The 22,056-nt window shown below is 44.4% G+C and overlaps 1 protein-coding gene across 1 annotated transcript in view; it reads right to left on the reverse strand.

The window, feature by feature from the left end:
* Positions 1-10,643: 10,643 nt before the first annotated feature.
* STAC (SH3 and cysteine rich domain) overlaps positions 10,644-22,056 on the reverse strand; it is a 62,807-nt gene continuing 51,394 nt past the window's right edge. Inside the window, exons 8-11 of the mRNA XM_057431473.1 lie at positions 21,437-21,525; positions 19,941-19,992; positions 19,688-19,825; positions 10,644-11,225 (exon numbers count right to left, since the gene is read on the reverse strand). Of these exons, the coding sequence (XP_057287456.1) occupies positions 11,127-11,225; positions 19,688-19,825; positions 19,941-19,992; positions 21,437-21,525 (378 nt within the window). The 3' untranslated portion in view covers positions 10,644-11,126. The remainder of the gene's footprint in view (positions 11,226-19,687; positions 19,826-19,940; positions 19,993-21,436; positions 21,526-22,056) is intronic.

The raw sequence follows: 22,056 nt of genomic DNA on the forward strand, positions 1-22,056 counted from the left end.
CTTTAGATCAACCTGCTCCTGGGTGCTCCAGCCCGCAGCTGAACAGGGTATTTATGAAAAAAAACCCATAAAAATCATTGCACCAAATACTGAACTTTGATTTGAAGGCATCGGAGATTAATTAAAATTGGCCTTTGATTCAGCAGCAATGAAAACGTCATAACTGGATGCTCCCGCATGTGGCGCAGGCATCGGTTGTCAGTTCCAGGAGGTGACGCTGTTTTATTTTGCCAGCTATCACAAACCCTTGCAGAACTACCTTTTCTTTTGGGAGGGGTGATGAAGGTGAAAGTGATGACTGGAAGCCACCATTCTAGGACAAAAGTCTATTCGGAGGGGTAGCATCCAAGAGGCTCCAACCTTTGGTGTTTGAATATCAGGATTCACTAGGAAATGGGCATTCTTGGCACAGAGAAGCTGAAAACTCAGTCCTGGCTGCCTCTGCCCCAGTTTAAAGACTTTGAGTTGTTAGTTACAGCCAGGATATGAATTTTGACTGCTAAATGCATGACTGTCTCTGATATGCAATTTAGTCCCATTTCCTCCTTCCTTCTAGAGAGTAACAATTCATACCCGGCTGATGATAAAAGTAAATTGAATTCATTTTTCCTTCTGGAAACCTTTCCCTTCCTCAGGTTTTCTCCTAGCTCAAGGCTTTCTTTGACAGCTGCTCCAACAGCAAACTGGGATTCTGCCTGCTCTGTGGTGTGTTTTTACCAGACCTTAGCTGAAAACCCAGATAGGCTCAAGAGGGAAGGATGGAAGACCCTGCCAGTAGACACCACAGCACCTGTAGCCCACCTGCATCTTTACAACACCTTAGTATATAAGAAGCAGCACCCATTGCCATGTTAATTTCTTCCTAATGCCCTTTCCTTATGGGAATGGCAAATTGTAGGAATCTGTTGATTTGAGATTTTACTGATGCAATTCCAGCTCCTAATATGCCACAGAGAAATTCTTTTTGCATGTGTATGGGACAATGAATTTCTTTATTAGAGAATATATTGAGCTTAACAAAGAAGTAGAAGCAACCCACCTGTTAACTTGTTCAAAGATTGCATGTGGATCAAATCGTATCAAAGATATAATGAGAGCTTGTGCAACTCAGTGGCTTATATATGGCCTTATATATATATATATATAGCCTTCCAGGATACATATCCCTGTGGTGTTCCTGGAGCCTAACTGGGGGAGAAACCTGGTCACAGAGATGCATAATGCAGTCACTGTCTGAGGCATTCTTCTGGAGCCTCAGGGGTGGCTGATGTTTGGCTTGCACTGCTTTGTCGGTGTAGTACTGACATGGCTAACATAATTAGGAGCAAAGGCAGAGGTTTCCAGATGAATAATTTAAGACGATAAATAAACTGGGATTATCACTATAAACCTTTTTCTCCATTCATTTACTGCTTTCTCTTTTTCCCTTATAACTCGTTTTCTCCTTATCTTTGTCAGCCAAGATCCCTCACTCAATTTTTCTTAATATCAGTCCAAATCTGTTGCCTATCACCTGCTACTTACTTCTGAATAAAGAATCAGTCCCTATATTACTCATTTCAATTAATTGCCATGCTTAAATGACCTTTTCCAATCCTCTCTAACCCTAAGGCAGCTCTTACGTGCCATCTTGATAGGTGATTAATGACTTTCCATTCCTGGAACCAACGTGAAAGACAAAAGAGAAATAAGACAACCCAGAAAAGACTCTCCTTCTAACCTTTCTTTCATCTCAATCATGACAGGAAGGGAGACAAGAAGGGTAAGAAATGTTTCACTCTTCTTTAAGGAACTCTGCTGGTGCCCAGTGTTAAGTACCTGAAAAATACTGGAATGAGTGAGCACAACTTGAAAAGGAAAGCCCCTTTTCTCTTGTCAAGTTGGGCTGGTGGCAAAAATAGTGCCAGCTGACACTGTTAACACCCTCTCTCTTTGAGTAAGGTCTTTATGTTGCTCCCCTCAATCCGGCCAAGCCTAAGAGCAAGAGCACATTTCATGGGTGTGATTTTAGACCTATGCACTTGTAGCCTTGGAGTTAATCTTGATTCAATCTACAGTGGTTTACAGAGCACTGGGTCCTGCCAGAGGTTTGTGTTGTGGTAGCACCTCTGGCTCCGGTGGTACAAGATTCTCAAAGCACTTTACAGTCTTAACTCACCTTGTCCCTTGTTTAATGGATTTCTATCATCGCCCTTGTCCACTTGTTCTTAGTCCTCAGCAGCAAGGATGAATATGGATCCAAGCATCACATGCATACAATTGTTATTATGCCATTGCATTCAGCTGCAGGGGTTTAAATAGATCCACAAAGTCCACCTTCCCTAAGGCAAAGCCAAGTTTCCTAAGACATCCTGCCTATTTGAGTGCTGATCTGTCACATCAGACCTTATTGCAAGTGCCTGACTGCGATTTGACCCACAACAGTGGGTTTTTACATACTCCAAGTCTCCCTGTGCCACTCACACCATGGTGGGAGCTGCCTCCATTCCTCAGCCCCACTTGAACGTGATCAGGTGAATGTCAGCTGGACCCTCCTTCCCACAACAGCCTCAAACCCATGGTTAACTAGCTTATTTCTCAGCCTGTAGATGAGCAGAGTCACCATTCCTGCGCAGAGCTGATGATTCTGGTTTGGGAAGAAGGGACCTGTGGTGGGGTACAAGGCTGGAGACCAGTTCTCAAGAAGCAGGAAGAGCACATTTACTTTATTTAAGAGTAATTTATGGCCCTATTTTCAGTTCTTGCTGGGACTTCCACTGTTTAAAGGCAGCCTTGAGTATGGCTTTGATATTACCTAGAGTGTTTTGGTTTTACTCAAAGCAGTTCATTTCATACGGCTGTATCATCCAGGGTGGCTGGGGGGGTATCATGTAAGCTGGTTACCTGGTGGAGCTAATAAAGTAATGAACCCTGAAAGCAACATCTGTCTCATCCTACTCAGGCTCTCAGATGATAATTACATCACCTGCTCTATATCTCATTAGTACTGACAGTCCTTCCTTCCCTTGCTCCCAAGACAGTGGGGGGAAGGCACTTCCCCGTCTGTGTTTGGTTTTCCACTAAGCAGGTGCTGAATCTTCATCTTCAGTGGACTGCAACATTTCATTAGATGCTGCTCTTTCCTTGACTGCTCTGACACCAAAGCCACAGTGATGCTGCTTCAAAAAGGGCATGCCCTTGTAAGTGTAGGATTTGCCCTTGTAGGAGCGTGAATCTTAGCTGGCTATGAGACTGGTATTACCTGCGAAGCCCATGGTGATGCCTGACTGCAAAAACGACTCTAAGTTGAGGATGACCTGACTGAGCCTGGACATGGAACAGGGAACAAGAGTCAAAAAGACCCTTCCTATTTCCTCCACTACCCATGGCTGCACTGGTCTGGTGGGCAGAGGAGTTCGGTCACAGAGGCAGCAGTGCAGGCAAGAGGCTGCTTTGATACCTCTGGTCTGCTGCAGACTGTTTCATTACTTGCTAGTGTTAACTGAGTGCTAATTCTGGAGGGGGGTTAACTGGGGCACTGAAGCAGGAAGTGCTCTTAAACTGCAGAAATTATGGCACCTCCTTCCCAATGAGCAGGTTTTGTGTAACCAGAGTCTAAGGGGTAAGTACAGTGCTGTCAGATGAAGAACTGTGTGATCCCTCAGCTCTTGCCTGATGTTAATTGGGATTGGGGGGGTTAATTGGAGTATGCAGAGATTTTTACAACCCTTACTAATGTCCCACAAGCCAACATAAAGGCTGCTGGGGTTTTGGAGGAATCAAGCTAGAGCATCATTACCTATAAAGCCATTATGGTCAAACCTGGGCAGACACTGCCTGGACACAGACTGGGAGGTGATGTTTTCTGAGCACCTAGCATTCACCCGCTGCTCCAGTGGTGCTGCTGCAGCCAAAGCTTCATAGTGTCTGCATGGAGCACGCTCTAGATACAGCCATGTCCAGAGTGCCACCTCTTCTGCTTTGCACAAAAGGCATGTAGGTTTGCAGGAGGCAGATTGTCCCAGGTAACACCGTGTGCAGGCTTGCATGTTCCATTGCGCTGCTGGTATGTGTGTGAAGGTACAGCGCAGGCTCTTTGTGGTTCTCTGAGCTCTTTCAAGAGCAGAGCCTTACAAGCTGTGTGAAGAACAGCAATGGGATTGGTGCTACAGTCTCCAAGAAGAAATCTGTCTCTTCCAGTCTCAACATGTGGGACCTTTCACCCTTCCTTTCAGTAGGAAATGTCTTACTGACCAATGAAGATGCATGCCCAGGAATTAAACTGATTTTCTGTTCCTTCCATAAAGCCCCTATGAGCTAGTCTCAGGATGTCAGCAAAGCTGATTTGCCTGCTGTTTGTACTCATAATTCATATGACAGTAGCCTCTAGAGGCCACAGGACCATACACATCTCTACAGAAAAACTGCAACAGATGGTTTAGAAGCTGCATGTATAAGATGATGGATAGGAGTAAGCTAATAATGGGCTATTTTTGTGTATTTACTGTTTTATTACACGGTAAAATGCTCCAAACTATATAGACACTGAAAAAAAGGTATCTGTTCTATTGTCTTTCTTGTCTGTCCCACCACAGTATTAGCTTCCGTTTGAGCTCCAGTGCCATTAGATGAATTACCTCCTCCATGGTTAAAGCAAGAAACTGAGCACATGGGATCTTGGTACTATTTTTATGGGGTAACCTTCTCTTGACACTATAATAGCCTGGGCTTACTTCTTCCCTGTGCAGCTGACACCTCATTCCTGACAGGACTGAGCTTCAAGTGGCTCAGTCAGTTCAGGCAATACTCAGTAACGTGGACAGCTGTGCTCAAGTAAGTAATACATCCCACATGGGCTGTCAGCTTAGAAAAGCTACTGCCCTGCAGGGGGAATTTCTCACTGTACCTTGTTAACATCCACAGGAAGCATTGCCTTTGGCAGGAGGAGAAAAGGCAGGGAGGGGAAACCTTTGCACGACTGAGCACAGCTGATTGGGATGTGGGGTGAGTGAAGGAGAGAGCAGGAGAGCTTTGCTTTTGCCTTGTATTTCTCGAGCCAAAATGTGGAGACAGTAATAAATAAAGTGAATGGGCTGAAAACAGAAGTTGCTCTCCCGTGTTTAGTATGATTCACTTCATACTTGAGCCTTAGAGATCCAGGCTTCTCCCAAAGGCTCAAAGGAAGCTAGAACCTGTTTTTTCCCCTTTGATCCTTGGTGCCATAGGGTAGATCCCTCCATCCCCAATGCTGATAGGATGAGGCTCACAGCAGTCCCTTTGAATGAGGGTTTCCAACCAGTTCGTAGAAGATGCTCATGCAGGCAGGCTGCTGAGCCAGGGTCAATGCCAGCTTTGCCTTTTTGGGGGCAACGTTTTGACAGCAAGCATTTAACAGAATGGATGCACTGGATGGGCCTAAGAGGTTTTTCCTGGCAGGACAGGGTGTCAGGCTCACTCTGTGTGTAAAATGGGAATGGCTGGTGTGCTGGTGAGGAAGGTGCTGCAGCCTTCCCAGCCATGGCAGGACCAGCAGCAGAGGTGGTTTCAGCTTTGTGATGCTCTGTTTTCACCATCTATCTCATTACTGTGAGGCAGCCAGCTCAAACAGGTAAGATTGCATGTTCTGATAACGCTTTCAGGATGCCAATTTGTATGCAGAGTGCGGTCCTACCTTCACCTGATGAATGATGTGCATTTTGGAGCAGCAAGTATCTTGACCGCACTCAATGTATTGCATATTTGCAGTTCAACTGCCTGTAACTCTTGGTTTATGTGTTATATGCTTTGTTTAACACAGGTAAAACTTGTCAGGGCTAGATTTCTCTGGGTAGTTGTCTGTCTCAGTACTTATCAGGTACCAATTATGATCCTGTTTAGGTGCTGAGCACTTTAATAAGGAAAAGATCAGTCAGGCCAGATTTCTGAGGGCATGTGTTCTTGCCTTTGGGTTGATGTTAATGAATATAAGATATACATGTGTATCTATATATGTTTATGTGTTGCCTGCATGCTTGCATATAAAATATGAAATTAATCTGATTGATTGACCAAATGACATTAGTTTAGGTAGGTGTTGTACTGATTTCCCTGAGCCACTCAGGAGATGGACAAACATACTGACCTCAAGCAACCCTACTAGTTTTTCTGCTCCACCTTTGTGAAGACCCTGCCACGTGTTCATTCCCCAGGCACATAACAATACAAAGAATGGGTTTAAAAATAGCTCTCATGTACCTTTCAGATTTAGATGTTCCTTTTAGCCATGGAACACTCAATGTTGTGATGACATGTATTCCCACCGGGAAACATATTTATTCTCCTTGCTTTGCATGATCTGCATGATAATTTGGTTTAGGAAATGTCTCAAATATGAAACTGAAGACTTGTGTTGGTCTGACCTTATTTGTAATAGAGCAAAGTACAGAAGCAGTATGCATGGGAATATCATTCACACTCCTCCCTCCTGGTATTTTAAACACAACCTAGCATCCTTTGTAATTGTTCACTTTCTTTTGGACTTATTTTCACTTCTATTTGAGAAGTGAATCACCAGTGAACAGAATAGATATATATCTGCTTTCTTGCCTTTTATGTATGAATAAGCAAAGCAACACCCTCCCTTGCCCAGGCCAGTGTTATTCATGTTGGTGGATCGGAGCATCTCAGAATTGTGTCCAGGAGGAGCACTGTGAAATGCCAGTAGAAAATGATCCACAACAAAGCTATTGCCCTAGGCATAGGGTATGTGCATGCTTCTGTTCTTGCTTCTTCTTGCTTCTGTTTTTGGAACTTATGGGCAATCTATTTTTGCAGGCAGGGATAGGGTCATGCTAATATTCTTCCTGTTCAAATTCAAATGTCCTTAAATAGGATTGATTCTATATGAGATTTAAGTTATGTTTGTACTCAAATGAAGAATGTTTTACTTAGGAAGCCACCCTTACCCACCAGCCAGTAAAGGGAACTCTATAGAAGGAAAATGAGGAAAAAAAATGTACTTTGTTTCTCATTTCTAACAACCATGACTGGTAACTTCACAGGCACCGTAGAAAGTACAAGACACATGGTTGTTACAGAGACATACATGTTACACCTACGTATCCAGTAATTAGGGCTAGGAATTCTTCTGCCTTGAGAGTGATGTTACATCGGCAGAAGTCTACATCTGCCCCAGGTTGTCGATGGGTAGAAACGGGCACTTGTGAGGCACAATCTAGCTCATGCAAAAGCAAAAGTCTTCAGGTGCTCAGGTGAACCATAGCACTGAAGTGCATATTATCCTCTTTCCTGGGGAAGCATGAGAGCAAATCGATTTACTCACTTAGATGGAGACATTTACAGTTAGATCAGACAAATGACATGATAGGTTTTGGGGGGAACTTAACATTGACTAGCCTTTTCCAAGACAACAGTTGACCTCCAGTCCCTGTGGCATTCAAGGATTCATTTCACTGTGGATTTCAATGGGGTAAGATTGCTATGGCTTGCTGCATTTATTCAGTGGCCTTTAGGGAAAGAAAGATCTAATTTAAAGGCTCAATAAATCAGCCTCATCTGTGCATATTTAAAATAAATGAGTTAAGTTCATTTTGCAATGACATCTGTCTAGTGTCAGTGTAGACAGCCTACACAGATGGTCACGGTTCTTCCAAACCTCCAGTGTCACTGCTGGCTCTATGCAGGTTCCTCTGATGGTTCTGCGTGCTATATTTAGCCAATTGACTATCAGCAAATAATTGGAAGAAAAGGCCTGTGAGCAGTGCTAAAGATGCACAACCTCTGTGGAAGCATCTTAGTTTCCCTGGAGCCATGAATCCGCAGCTGACTGTGCACTGCAGCATCTGTCTCTGAAGGAAGTCAAAATGGCCAAGTGTAGAGAAATGATAATGAATGAGCTGAGATGCTGTGTCATTTACGGACGGGAGGAGGTGATGGTGATTCAGGCAGTTCATCCTCAGCTTCTGTTGATCAACTCTTCCTAGCGCTTATGAAAGTATTCTGTACTGGTTTTATGCTGCGATGAGATGTGGAGCGGCTAAAACACGTTCTGATGCACCAGAAACAAATGCTCAAGGTGGCCCCACCACGAAACTTCACCTCGAGTCTACACATGGTGCATACAGTGCAGAAGAGCTACTTCAGAAATGGTTTGCTAAATGTGGCAAATAAATACAAGTGCTGTACATTTTAAATGGGAATGCTCAATAGCATCTGATGACGATGGGTGTAGTGAAGGTTCGTGAAGGTGGATAACTGAATATGATACAGTCCAATGCAAAGAAGCCAAGAAACATACACTTCTATTCTCCTTCCAACCGTCACATAGTTTTTATTAAGCAGAATATTAAATTAAATCTGAACAGCATTTATCTCCTAAAATTCAATTTTTTTTTTCTGAGCACATGTCAGATAAAGTCCATTTTCTGTCTGACTTTAACTGCTTGCTAATGCAGTACCTATGGTGAACTGCATGTGGTAGGAAAAAATGACAGGATACTCGTCTGAATTCAGAGTAAGGCATCCAAAATAAATTCAAGGAAAATTACCTTAATTCAGCAAAGTGCTTTAGCTTTAAGCATGCAAATAGCCAATGAATCACATGCTTAAAGTAAGACTCACGTATGTGCTTCTTGCTAAATTAGGCATTCTACAGATCAAACGGCAGCAATAGCCCAGTAAAAAGACAAAACCCACAAAGATAACCAGGAAAGCTTTGGTTCAGAAGCAATGCTTTCTCAGATGTAATACAGTCCACATAAGGTCTGTTTGTTTTTACTCAGTCACTTTATTATTTATTGCTCAGTATCAAAAGGAATCAAACTGACATTGATTAAAGGCCATTGTGAGTTGTAGGTAATATTCATATAATTCTTTCCATAGTACAATGCACATTGTAGGGATAAACTGAAATCATAGAAGACTGAAAGAGGAGGGAATCACAGTATGATGCAATCGTGTAAACAACAGCACATATGTAGAGATTAATACGGATTTCCTCTGTCCACGTGAGAGGCCTGATCAAAAGTAGCAAATATTTTCATTCTAACAGACCTTGAGTTTTCATTTTGAACGGGTGAATATTAAAAAGTGCATCTTTTAAAGCAGAGCAGATGACTACATCTCCACTGCTTTCCCTCTTGATCTTTAAGGCTTAACAGAATCCTTTGTCCTTGCACCGAGTTTATTGTTGGTTACTTACTTAGGAAAATGAGCTGAGCAAATGTTCATGGTTTGAATTGGAGAAAAAACCCAAACCCTAACATTTATAAATTGCTGATATTGCCACAAAAGATATGAAATCAGCCAGGAGGACATCGATTGGTACAGACCAACTATAATAACTTATGAGGGACCACATTTCAGCAGTTGCCACCCCTGCAGCTTCCTCCTCTGCAATCAAGTGATATGCAAGAGCTGCAAAAGGTGTCTCTGAAAGGTTGTAGACCCATCTCCTCTGTGAACTTCTGGCCGTGTGTAGAGCTGCACCGGATTTCATAAGGCTTTGTGTAAGATCAGCTACTCAAATAGGGCAACTACTGAGACTCAAACTGCCTCAGTACACGGAGGCAGGATGGATAGCCTGGTTTTGGAAACAGTGTCATCTTTGCAAAGGGCCACACTCGCCTGGCAGCATGTGAGTTTCTACTTGTGGTATCGGGATTTAGGACATCGTTTTGGGGTTAATCTCAGTAAAGACTCAAATTCAGTCTCAATCTGGTCAAATAAGGCATGAATTCAGGAGGGAGCTTCGGGATAGGACTTAATCTCCACGTCATAATACATGCTAAGCTGTTTTAGAGTGTGTTTGGTGCAATTACATCCAATTAAATACTTGGAAAATAGGTTCCCTGTCTGGAGTCATCATAAGGCCCCTGCTCTACAACAGGATTGGCACTGGCTGACTTGTACAGTTTGGTCAAGATCCACAGGTCCCACAGGCTGCTTCCTGGGTACCAAAAGGTTCATGCGCCCAAAACGTGTTTGAAGATGGAGGTTTACATGGACAAAACAGATGGAAAAGGTTTATACCAAGGAGGAATTCATGACAGTGCATTTATTGCTGAATCTGCAAAACTTCTATTCAGCAAATGAAGAAGATGCCTTTGGCGTGTGAACACAATACTCAGACAGTGACTTTCTATCGCGAGTTCTGGATTTCAGCAATCACAGACTTCACTTCCATGTGCAGTCTGCCCTTCCCTGGCATCTTCAGTCTTCCGGGGGCGACTCAGTTGTTTTATTGTTTCTTATAAATAGGATTAATATATAAAATCTTTTAAGTGCAATAAACACAGAAAAATAGAAAACATTTCAAGCCTGTGGCTCTCTCCCAGCATTTCTGTATCACCAGATCAAGGTACAGGAAACACAGAGGGATGCTTCTGAGCAGGTTTGCGCATCGGAGGACCAGCTATTGTGAGCTATGAGAGCAGCCATCACACCCAAACCACGCTGAGAGCTTTTGCTCGTATACAGAGAAAACAAAGGACACACGGGTTCGCTACTCCTTCATACGGGGGGATTGCACAGAAAGAGAAAGCTGCTGACTTTCAGGGCACAGTGCATTTCTCGGCCTGACACGGCTCATGTGGTGGCTCCAAACCGCGCTGCTATGGGACTAAACACCAGGGTTTAAACTGGTCGGTTGATAATGGGACAGAACCACAGCCACACTTCCTACAAGCATTGGACTGCAGTACGAGGACAGTTTGAAAGGTGTTTTTTCCCCCCTCCCCCCTAAACACACACTTCAAACAAGAAAGCAGCCCAACAGGTTTCTAAGACACAAGAACAGGACGTAGGTTTAGTCCTTCGGAACAAACTGTCCGTCTCCATCAGGGTGTAGCAGGCATCCTGCACCAGAAATCAGCCCAGCCTCTTCTTTTCCTTACCTTATTCTTGTTGGTGTCCAAGGACCTCTCATTTCCCTATTGATTTCTGACTGTATTTGCTGTCAAACGTTCCACTTTTCTTATTTCTCAGTGTTGCTGTGGCAGCCTAAATGTCTTTTTCTTCTCATAGTCGCAGTTTTCTCACTATTTCCCTGAACATCTGCAAGACAGCCCCTCTGGGTTGACACAGTGTGAGATGAGGCAGACAGGCATCGCCAACAAAGGGCTCCTACTGCAGCAGGTGCGTTGTTGAAATCAGATGTTTTCTAAGACGTCTATGGGGACAAAGCCTTTCTTCTTCCCGCTGTATACTTTGATAAAGCCATCATGTTCCTTTTCAGAAGTCACACAAATCTGAAGGCAAAGAAGGTATGAAAATAAAATAATAAACTCTTTGCCACGATCAAAAGCAACAAATTATTCCAGGCTATTTATCAGGTGGGTTAGACTTCCTGCTAGTTATTTCTATAGGTAGGACAATCCCTTTTGGAGTCTGCCTGCTTTGATAAGAAACTCAAACTCACATATTCAGAGAGTCACCTCTCCGCCGCCTCCTCCAAGTGCCACGTTTGCGTAAGAAACATGAAAATCGTTAAGAAATTTGTGCTGGATCAAAGGTTTTGAAACTTGAATTGTGAAGTCTGCTGTAATGATGCAATTTAGTTCTTTGTGTACAAGAGGAATGGGGTATTCCAGATCATGAGCTATCTGGCTCCCTCAACATGTTGCTGGTGAAAATGAATTAGAATCCCAGACTGGTTTGTGTTGGAAGGGACCTTAAAGCTCCTCCAGCTCCAACCCCTGCCACAGGCAGGGACCCCTTCCACTAGAGCAGCTTGCTCCTAGCCCCTGTGTCCAACCTGCCCTTGGACACTGCCAGGGATGGGCCAGTGCCCCAGCATCCTCATCAGCATCCCCGAATTGTGACACCAAGTGGGTCACTTGCAGCAGGTGATCTGAATGCAAGCATACTCTCTTCTGCATGTTCAAGGTACTTCTCAGATGAGCAGTGGGTTATGTTATTTACTCAGCCCTTGCACCTACACGTGCCTGTTTTGGGCACCAAAGTATGTGGTCTGAATCCAGCTCTGCGCGTGTGTTTGCATCACACCTACTCCAAATGGAGGCAGTTGTTGTGAAACCATATGGTCTTTCCAATAGCACAAATATTACATCTTGGTAAAGGTTTGCATTTCCTGAAGACCTTTGTCTTCATGGTATTTTTGTATTTTTTTTCATGGTATTTCATATCTTTGAGCTGGTATTTTATATCTTTGATCTCAGGTATTGCCACCTTAGGGCCCTTTCTGAGACACTTGCGGTAACGGCCAAACCATTTGAAAGCCCAGTGGCACCGGTACTTTAGCCTGGGCACTTCATCTATGCCAAAGAGTTGCATATTTCCTACTGATCAAACAAGGCTGAAAACCAGCCAGAAAACTGATGGTCCTTTTGAGACCAGCTCACTGATTTCTCATGATGTCAGTGCCAGGTCTTCAGAGCCCTCCGTCTGGCCTAACACTCACAAAGGCTCTGTCTGTAGGTATTTACAGTGTTTAATTGCAATAATTCAGAGGGTATGAAATGAAATAAAAATGACCCTATAGTATTCCTGGCTAAATCCATTTCAGCATGACTGCTGTGGATTGCACAGTGACACCTAAACACCACATCTGAAGTCTGGGCCAGCTTGTCCTGCTGTTGTTACATACACAGCATTTACCTTCAACAGTGATGCTGGCAGAGGAAAATGAAAGGTCATAAGAAGGAGGTGAAGCTGCTTCATGTTTGCTGCCTTCAGCACTCAGAAATCCTCAGGTGCATCTTTGTACCAGCAAACAAATGTTTGGAAAGCAAATGGACTCATTAATTTCATTAAGCTACCTACTGAACACTAACTGAACTGGATCCCTGTGGCAGAATGACTGAGCACACCAACAGAGCTGACATACAGTGAAATAAGATGATGTTATCGTTGTTTGGGCTAAATCATATGGAAAGCGTGGGAGGTGTGGAATTGATGCTGTTTAGTTTAGGCTGTGTTGTAAAGCAGCCCAGCCCATTCGCGCGTGATTCCCTAGCACAGCAGCTGCCCCCTCTGCAGTCGCATCACCATTTGAAGCACATACACACAGAAAGGGGTCTCTGACCTCTGAGAGATGTTGGGCTAAGAAAGACTATGGAAACTCCAACAGTGAGAGAAAAAGCCTGCAAAGAAGCACAAGGGTAAGGGTGGCTGAGCGTGGCAGAGTATTCAACACTGGGAAAGAGCATCTTGGTTGAAGGATGCCCCTGCTCAGCTGATCCCTGCTGCTGCGTGGGGAAATGAGCCTTTGCAGCCTTTTGTTTCTGGTTCAAAGGAATGCCTGGCTCCATCACTGTGCTTTCTTCCTAACCAAAGGGGTCTGCAAGACCCCTGGTTTCTGTGTGGGCCAGAGAGTCCCCAAAATAGATCTCCAGAAGGAGATCTGCTCTGCCTGCTGCCACTGTGCATTTCTTGCTTACCCCTCTGCTGCTGTGCAGAATGTATTGTGAGATCAGAGTTTTCAACTGATGTCAGCAGAATGATCTGGGGACAAAAGGCAGATACTGAGCTTTCTGAACACTGCTTTCCTTTATCTTCGGAGTGAAAAAGGATGGCAGATTTGGTCTTTTGTTTAGAGGGGGTTCTTTGTTTCTGTTGCTGGTTTGAGTACTCCTTGATCTAGCAGTGGCTGTCCCCTGCTATAGCAATAACTTCAGATCTTCACTGGGCAGGAGGAGTACAAGGCATTCTGTAAGAACTATATATGAACGCATTGATCTGAATTCTCCCAAATTCCAGCTGAAATTCTCCCACCCTAATGCACTAAGCCTCGCATATGCCGGTGGTCAGAGGACAGAGGTTTTTCCCACTCCCTCCAGGGGAAGGGGATGTGTGGAGGGCAGAACAAGCTTGCCTACAATATGCCGCATTATCCAGGGTCTTGGACTCCACCTGATGGAGCTGTTGCCCTGGTGACAGACGCCAAACCTGATGGCAGCAGCAGTACAAGGTGCCGTAGCTTTGCTTCGGTGCCGCACATGATTTTCTGTGTCAGATTGGAAACTACCTGATAAAATGGGAACTTCTCAGGCTGGCGTGTCCTGGGGGCAAGGCTGCTGGCCTGGCCAGGTAAGGGAGCCACTGAGCAGCCACTCTCCACTAAATTTGGTAGCAACACCAATGGGGATGAACAGCTGGGTTTTTTCCCTGCATCCAGCTCAACAGGTTAGTGATGGAGTAAGCCCCAGGGTAGAGAAATTGCATCTTGGGCTGTTTCTCAGGCATCAGGACTAGCAGAAAGTGGGATCTAATGTCTTAAAGTCAATTCTCAATTCTTTCATCTCACTTAAAAAAACCCCAAACCCAAACCATTCAGACCACAACTGTTGTCTGAACTTGTCAGCATCTGCCTTGAGGATTTTGTTACCCAGCAGTCAGCCTGGAGCACATGGGGGAGATGAGCAATTAGGAAACGATCCTTCAAGCTGCAGGGTCATTAATGCTTTCCTGTTCTTCTAAGTCCCATGCTTTGAATGTGGCCTCAAGTGGCAAATTCTCTGTGTTCAGGAGTAGTCTGAACTTGCTCTAATTTTATGCTGCTATCTTTTGCTTATCCTCTCTCTCCCATATATTTAATGCGTCTGCCAGCCACAGACTGGCTCTGATCACGTAGGGATTTGGTTATAATGACAGTTGCAAGAGCTGTCCTGGAGCCTGAAGACCAGGTGAAGTGCTCTGAAAGCTCAAGTCTTCTGTTTGTAAGAATGAAAGCACAGGGTCACTGTGAGTTTCTACATCTGTGCTGAAGTTCTTGCTTCTGGGAGCTTTGTGGATGGAAAAGTAAGTAGTTCAGTTTTCATAGCCATTTGGTCATAGTGAAAACAATGGTGACAGGGTTTACATCAGTTATTTCATTAGCTTTTAGACGGAGAGCACCAGCTTGTTTTACCTACAGCACTTACTTAGGGCTTTAAATATGACCTGGGCTGAACTGGATGAATGAATGAAGACACCCCTCCCTGTTCAGCAAGACTGACGTCAATGAAATCAGAGGCAGCAGGAAAAAGGCACTTTTCCCCTTAAGGCTCGCCATGAAGTGCAGCCAGTTATAGCTGTGGAGCACGTGAAGAACTGCAACCTCGCCTGCTGCACTGGGCTTGTGCTTTATGGCATTCAGACCAAATGCATAAGTCACCCTAATGCAACTGATTTGCAAAGGCAGCTGAGTCATGCTCCTGGGAGTTCAGCTTCTTTTGGAGTATCACAGATGAAAGATGTGGGGACATAAAGGAATTCCTGGGCAGTGAGGTGAAAAAAACAGGTAGGGACACAGCACCCAGGCTCATCAGAAGACCTGAGACAAGTAGATCTCCCAGGGCTATAGACCTGGGCTGGAACCCTGCCTTGTTAAACCCAGCCTCATGGATATGTTTAAGCCCATTCCCAGGCTCTCCTGGAGTGGTTGGATCATATCTGCACACAGCTGCTAACATACATGTGGCTCCCTGAAATACATGTGATGGGTGTTGGGGTCAGGAGGGAAGTTTGTCCCTTGGGCTGTGGTGCCAAGGGGACAGCCAGGCTGACAGCTCTGGTTCAGAGGTTGTGCCATAGACCACAGCAGTGGCCTATGGCAGAATCTGGCTGGGAGATGCTTTTCGGTAGCAGGTCTAATTTACATCAGTGATACCATCTCAAACTGGATCTGCTGCACTGGCCTTTGTGTAAACTCACAGTGCACATCTAGATGAGGCAGGGAGTTTCTGACTGAGTGCTGTTACACATGTGGTGGTTTGGGGTCATTTCTATTGCACAAGATGACTTGTGCAATTTAAAATCAATTGTGTTATTCCATCACAAAAAGCCCAGCTCTAAAGTGGTTTGTATGAGTGTGACTCTGGACGTCAGAGGCAGCTGGAGAAGGGCAGGAGTAGCTTGGTTTTAAAGAAGCTATTTCCTTTATTTAAGTAGGGTGTCATAAAAGGAATAAACCGAGACATTCAAACAATAGATTATTATGACTACTTTAAATATAAGGATGACCAGAAAGGTTAGAGGCATTTTAAGAGACACTTTTCCAAACACTGGTGATATATTAAGATGTGGTGGCTTTTTCTTTCATTAAAAGAGGTCAAATCAGAGCCTGTAGTCATGCAAGGAAGCATTTGTATAATGTGTGCTAATGAATTCGGGTAGGCTAGAGCAGAAGTTACAGGCTGGAGACAACATTATATTTCCAAGTGATGGTACAAGCAACCAGAGCTGGAAATTATGCAGCAGTGTTGTGTGTGAAACAGCCTAGAAGAGTGGAAAGCCACAGAAATAGGCTGAGTTCGGTCGCCCTGTTAATACTCTTGCTTTATTGATGTCAGGGCCTATGTGTGCCTCTCTGCCAGAGATTCCTGGTTGAGCCCTGTGGTCCCCAGTCAGCTTCTGAAATGGTTTCAGGACCCACAAATCTGTCAGTGAACCCTAAACCCCCAGAGGTTGCTGTCTGAAGCACTGCTCCCATTCCCCCCCAGGCTGGGTTTCACATTTCAGAATGAACTTCCCGAGGCATCCTTTGGGAAGACAAGATTGCTCAAGATGGGTGAGCAAATTGCGTTGTTTTTCCCTCAGCCATGTCCTGCAGTATTGGCCTTGCCAGGAAGGTTTGCATGAAGATGGAGCTCAAAATGTTATTGCCAGGGCATGAAACTGCCCAGTGATTCCAGAGGAAGCCTCACCCACTGAGCATCAAACTTTGACAACATCTCTGCTTGCCTGAAAAGCCTTTTCTTATGGTAGTCCTGTGGCTTTGTTGATGTGAGTGCCTTTTGCCTTAGAAGAACAGACTCCACCTGGCAACATTCATCTAAAGCACAAAAGGGAGAGAGACCTGCAGGGTAAACCATGGAGGGCATCAAGCAGTATAATCCATCATGGAATCCCAGACTGGTTTGGGTTGGAAGGGACCTTAAAGCTCATCCAGCTCCAACCCCTGCCACGGGCAGGGACCCCTTCCACTGGAGCAGCTTACTCCAAGCCCCTGTGTCCAACCTGCCCTTGGACACTGCCAGGGATGGGGCAGCCGCAGCTTCTCTGGGCTTCTGCCTGAGAGCTCGTCCCAATCTCCCATCTTTTGGCATGTCATCCTTGCCTCTGTTGTCACAATAGCTCTGGGCTCTTGTTAGACCTTGCAGCATCTGACTCCCTGAATTAACAGTATAAAATCAAGACAATTTGCCATCCCACTGTAACAAGAACTTATTAGCTCAGTTAATGAGGTTTTCTAGCTAAAGTGAGACTTGACATCAATTGGTAGCAATAAATAACCTCCCCTTCTTGCTAACCTGGAATAAGCCAGCACTATGCACATAGTACTTACACTGCATTCACAGCGCTTTGGACACTGTGCCCAGAGACAGCTAAAACGGGTGGTTATATCCCACAGACATCCCCAGATAGAACAAAACAAACAAACAAGCAAACTTCTGCCAAGCTTTTCCCAGAAACCCCATTCAGATGACTTTTCTTCCCCATTCCATCCCTCTGTCTGCTTCACAAGCAAAACAACGGGGAAATAAAGGATTTAAAAAAGAAGAGAAACGGCTGAAGAAAGAAAATTTCACTTTGGAAACATAAATTAATTTTTGGAATTAAAAACAAACCTTCTTGATATCAGACTGGTTTTTGCAATCAGAGATTTTCCACAGTGAAGACAAAGTTGTTCTGTTAAAAACAGAGACAAAAGAGTTGTGCCATTCAGACCGCGATCTCCACGGCAGGCACACGTCCCACACGTTAGGGTCAGGAGACCTTGTGCTCCTGTCCTTGTCCCACTGCTACCTGCTGGTCCTGTGCATGCTGCCAGCTATCAAGGGATGCTCAAAACCAGCAACTTGGATGCCTCCTTTTGGATGATTTGTGCAAGGGTGGAGTGGGATCTATTGGTCCCCCTCCTTTCCCTCTGATGTCTCTGCATTTGTCTGCCTGCCCTATTGTTTAACACCAAATATCTCTTTATCCCTCTGAAGCCTCTCTCACTGGGAGCATTCACATTCAACCTCAGCATTTGCAGGGCTTTGAGACAGAGCTAAGTTCACTAAACAGGAGGAAGCAGAAGACAGGCAGGATGCGTTCATCCCTTTCTTTTCCTCCTGCCCTACCGCAGACAATGCTGCGTCCCTGACTACAAGCTCTCTTGTGAGCCTGTTATGAAATAGGGACAATAGGAAGACCTTGTGTTGAGATGAAGCTGCCAGATCTGCCCACTTGGAAACTGTGAGTTTGAGAAATGAGGCAAGAAGCTGGGTTCTTACTGTCTGCAGCAGCAGCTATGCTAACAAAGAGGGTCTGGTACGTCCACTGATGTGAAGGGACTCAGACCCTGAGCGTTCCCTCATGCTGGCATGCCATTTTCCCACACTACTGTTCCCCCAAGCTTTACTCTCATATATTGCTTATTCTAGAGCACAAAGGGTGCAAGATCTCTCATTCTGCTTTGGTAACATTTCTTTTCCTCTGTGTGCACATATACAAACCATCAAAAGAGGTGCTGGGTTAGAAAAAGGAAATATAATCAAGCACTGTTCTCTCTTTCTAGCAGCTTCAGGGCTGCCCCATGTACTATGTGCACAGGGGCAGTTAAAATGTATTCTGGTCACTGTATTGCTGTGCCTTCCTCAAGAAAGCTATGTAAAGCCAAGGGTTGTTGGCACTTGTATGGCACAGCAGCAGCAAAGGTATAAATTAACCTTCTCCACAAAAGAAGTGTTACAGAAGTCCTGTGTGGAAAAAATTGATATGACATCAATTGCCAAAGGAAAAGAAATACGTAGTAAAGTGGAAGAACATGAGCCTTCACAAGATGCAGTGAGAACAATCCACCTATTTCATCCAGGTGTCAGAGTACTCAAGCTGTGCTTCACGCTTACTCAGCCATCCTGAGCTTACACCAGAAACCTGACTGTCCCTTAATGCAGGTTTTGAGCAACCTTCTTTTCTCACTTTACCCCAGCAAGTATTCATAGCTGCATCACAAGTCTTCACACTTGGGTGTTTTAATGTTGAACATCACGTTTAAAATCAGATCGAAGGCAAAGCTAACAGTGGTGGCAGTGGCTTTCGCCTAGTGAGCCCAACCGAGGAGCTGCTGAGAGCATGCCAGGGTGGACCCAGCGAGTCCTCACTGTACACGATGTACTTTAACTCACAGTAGCACTTCTAGTTCAGGACAAATTACAGCCCTGTAGAGAAGGTGTACAAGTGGTGACACAAGCAATCAATGATTAAAGATACTTTGCAACTGGTGAATGAGAGTGAAATTAGAGATTTACAGGTTGGTTTGGTGCTGTCTAAACTCAGTTCCTCTTGAAGCCAGACCAACGAGCTGTGTTTGCATCTTCAGGTAAGTTAAGATCTGAGGAGGGAGCCACTATCTTTTAGGTTAGCTCTAATAGTGAGTAGAAACCCAAATCATTTATCAAGCCCACATGCTCTATCTCTAGAAGACTGCGTGTTCTTCAAGCTGTCCCTCTGAAGTCAATAGCAAAGTGCATAAAATGCAAAGTACCTTTATGAATGTCTGGAGTCTGAAAATCTTGGCTATATTAGGCAAGGTGCATACATTTGCACAAGGCCAACACTGCTCTTAACTGGCTATTAGATGCTATTACTGTACAAATAATGCTGTAGTAAAACTGGAGTGAACAGCATCTGCCTGTGCTCATCTTGCACAACAGTCCCTCCAGTCATCGATCAGACTGGTGGATGCTCAAGTCCAGTGGGGATCTGGCACAAGGGAACTTACCTGGTTCTCTTTCAGAGTTATCTGTCCCTGTTCCTTGCAGCCAATGAATGTCCTGATACACCTGTAAATCTTCTCATTGTGTTGCACTCTTTGAACAAAGTTAGCAGGAAAAAATCCAGTTCTGTCATCAATTTTCCCCTGTGAAGAAAACATATAGGCAGAAGAAGGTTGTTAACATAAGTAGCCTGCATACAAGTTCAGTATTGGAAAGAAAACAGGTAAAGGAAACAGGTAAAAACTAATATGCACATACCTTCCACCAGTCTTCATTGGAGTCTTCCAGAAGAGTGATCATATCCCCTGGCCTGTAATTAGAAAAGGAATAGTGGTTAAGATGAGTCTTAATTGTGATGTTACATCAGCTTCCACAATTGCCTTCTAACAGGAAGGAGGTCTTGGTCAATGTACGTGAGCATTCGCTGCAGGTACACTCAATGTAAGCAAGGCTTACTTCAATCATGCAGAAAGAGAGCCTCTGTGTGTTTGGGTTGGATCTTTATTTTGAGACAACATCTGTGAACTGGAATTTTTGCTTCCTGTTTAGTAAGAAACTGTTTAAAATACAGCCCCTATTTGTTACAGGCATTATCTTATTACTTCAAGACATTTCACATTGTTGGGACACACCACTTCATCATCTGTGTTTTCAAGCTGTGATTGCAGAAGGAAGGCAGCAGGAAAATAGTTCTATTTAACTGACAAAGGCAATTAGTCAGCAGGGATATAATTCTGCCCAAGAAAGTCTTTTTGATTTCAATGGGACATATTTACCTTTATAATGTGTGGTGCAGGGTGGTAATTGCTAAGTATCAGCATCCAGCTGACTAGTTCAACAGCAGAGCTAGGAGAATAATTTGGCTGGAAATGCTAATAGCAAAATGTGCTGAGCTGATTGTGTGCAGGTAGTCGAACAGTTACTTGACCTCCTTCCCCCACTGGAAGCACTTCATCAACATTAGCATGTTATTATAATAGCGCTGCATTGTAGAATGTAAGTGGCAGCCCATTTCCAAACAGATTAATGGCAGAAAGCTCTGTCTGCTTGATAACAGGGATTTCTTTGATCTTAATAACGGCTGACCCCTAATTATTCAGCTTTCCCCCCATTCCTTGTTAGGCTCACTGTAGTGTTGAGGTATCAGCCCAAGAGCTTACAAATACACCTGGATGGATACGGGTCCAATTCCATGGGCTCTTGCAGAGCACACGTAGAAGATGTGGCCCTGTCGGGATGTAGCTGGATGTGGGTGCAGTAGTGGGCCTCTTTGGTTTACTTTCCAAGTGGAGAAACAGGCATTCGGTCTTCTACCACTGCACCACCTAAACCAGTGTTTTCCAGCTTTCCCAGAGAGGTGCTGTCACCAGGACAACAGGGTTGCTATTTTTTCTCAAGCCCTTCTTGGGAAGCTGTTCCAATGTGTTTGGAATAATTAAACTCTGCTGAGGGGAGAAAGGAAGCTGCTGAAATCAGCACGAGAGCTGGTGAGGGATTCCTAGTGAAAAATCCTGGTGGACAAACCAAAGCAGCTGAGGACTGACTATTTCCTAGCTGAAAGCCATCTTGCTCCTGAAGTGATGTAAGTGGCTTTGAAACTTTTCCTCTATTGTGTTACCAGCTTTTCACCCATGAGAATGCCTTTGTAGCTACAAATGGATATGTCTATAAGAAGTGTTTAGTACAAATATCAGAATGAAACCTTCCCCATCCAAAGTCACACAGGCCAAAACAACTAATGAATGTTTTGTTACCTCATCTCCAAGTCTTCATTTTCTTGTGGTACAAATTTGTACAAGGCAACATAGGTGTTCATTTGTAACGTGCTTTTATAAAATGGTCCCTTTAAGAAAGAAGAGAAAGACAGATTTCAGTATCTGTCCTGTCCACACGGCTCACTTTGTTAGAGACTGTGAAACCAGGGCCTGTTCTTCCAAGAAATGAGCCAGAATCATCTTATTCCTTTCACACCTCAGAGGACTATGGTCCAGATACACTGTGAACCACTAAGGCAGCAACTATCTTCCCTTAGAAATAAGACTCTTTGAACCCCAAGACTCCAGGCTTCCAAAGAACACAAGCAGAAACCTGCACAAGTAGGTCTTTTGGGTGAGATCTTAAAAATGAGTCTGTCTTTTGCTCTCTGTTGATGCATGACTCTTATGAGCCCAGTAGTGTATCACTCCCATTATATGTTTATTATGCAGGCCTTGTTATGGATGATGGAGGTAGAGCTATACGTACACAGGTCCAAAAGCTAGGGTGGGAAAACCACTGAAACAGAAAGCTGCTTGGGCTGGGCTTCCCCCTGGCTCCACTCTCTCCTCACTTTCTCCACTGGAGGGGGAAAAAAAGGCACCTAAACCAAACCCCA

This window comes from Pezoporus wallicus, unplaced genomic scaffold (genome assembly GCF_028554395.1).
Source record: "Pezoporus wallicus isolate ANWC-B61680 ecotype Strahan unplaced genomic scaffold, APGP_CSIRO_Pwel_v1 scaffold_11491, whole genome shotgun sequence".
Taxonomy (NCBI): domain Eukaryota; kingdom Metazoa; phylum Chordata; class Aves; order Psittaciformes; family Psittacidae; genus Pezoporus; species Pezoporus wallicus.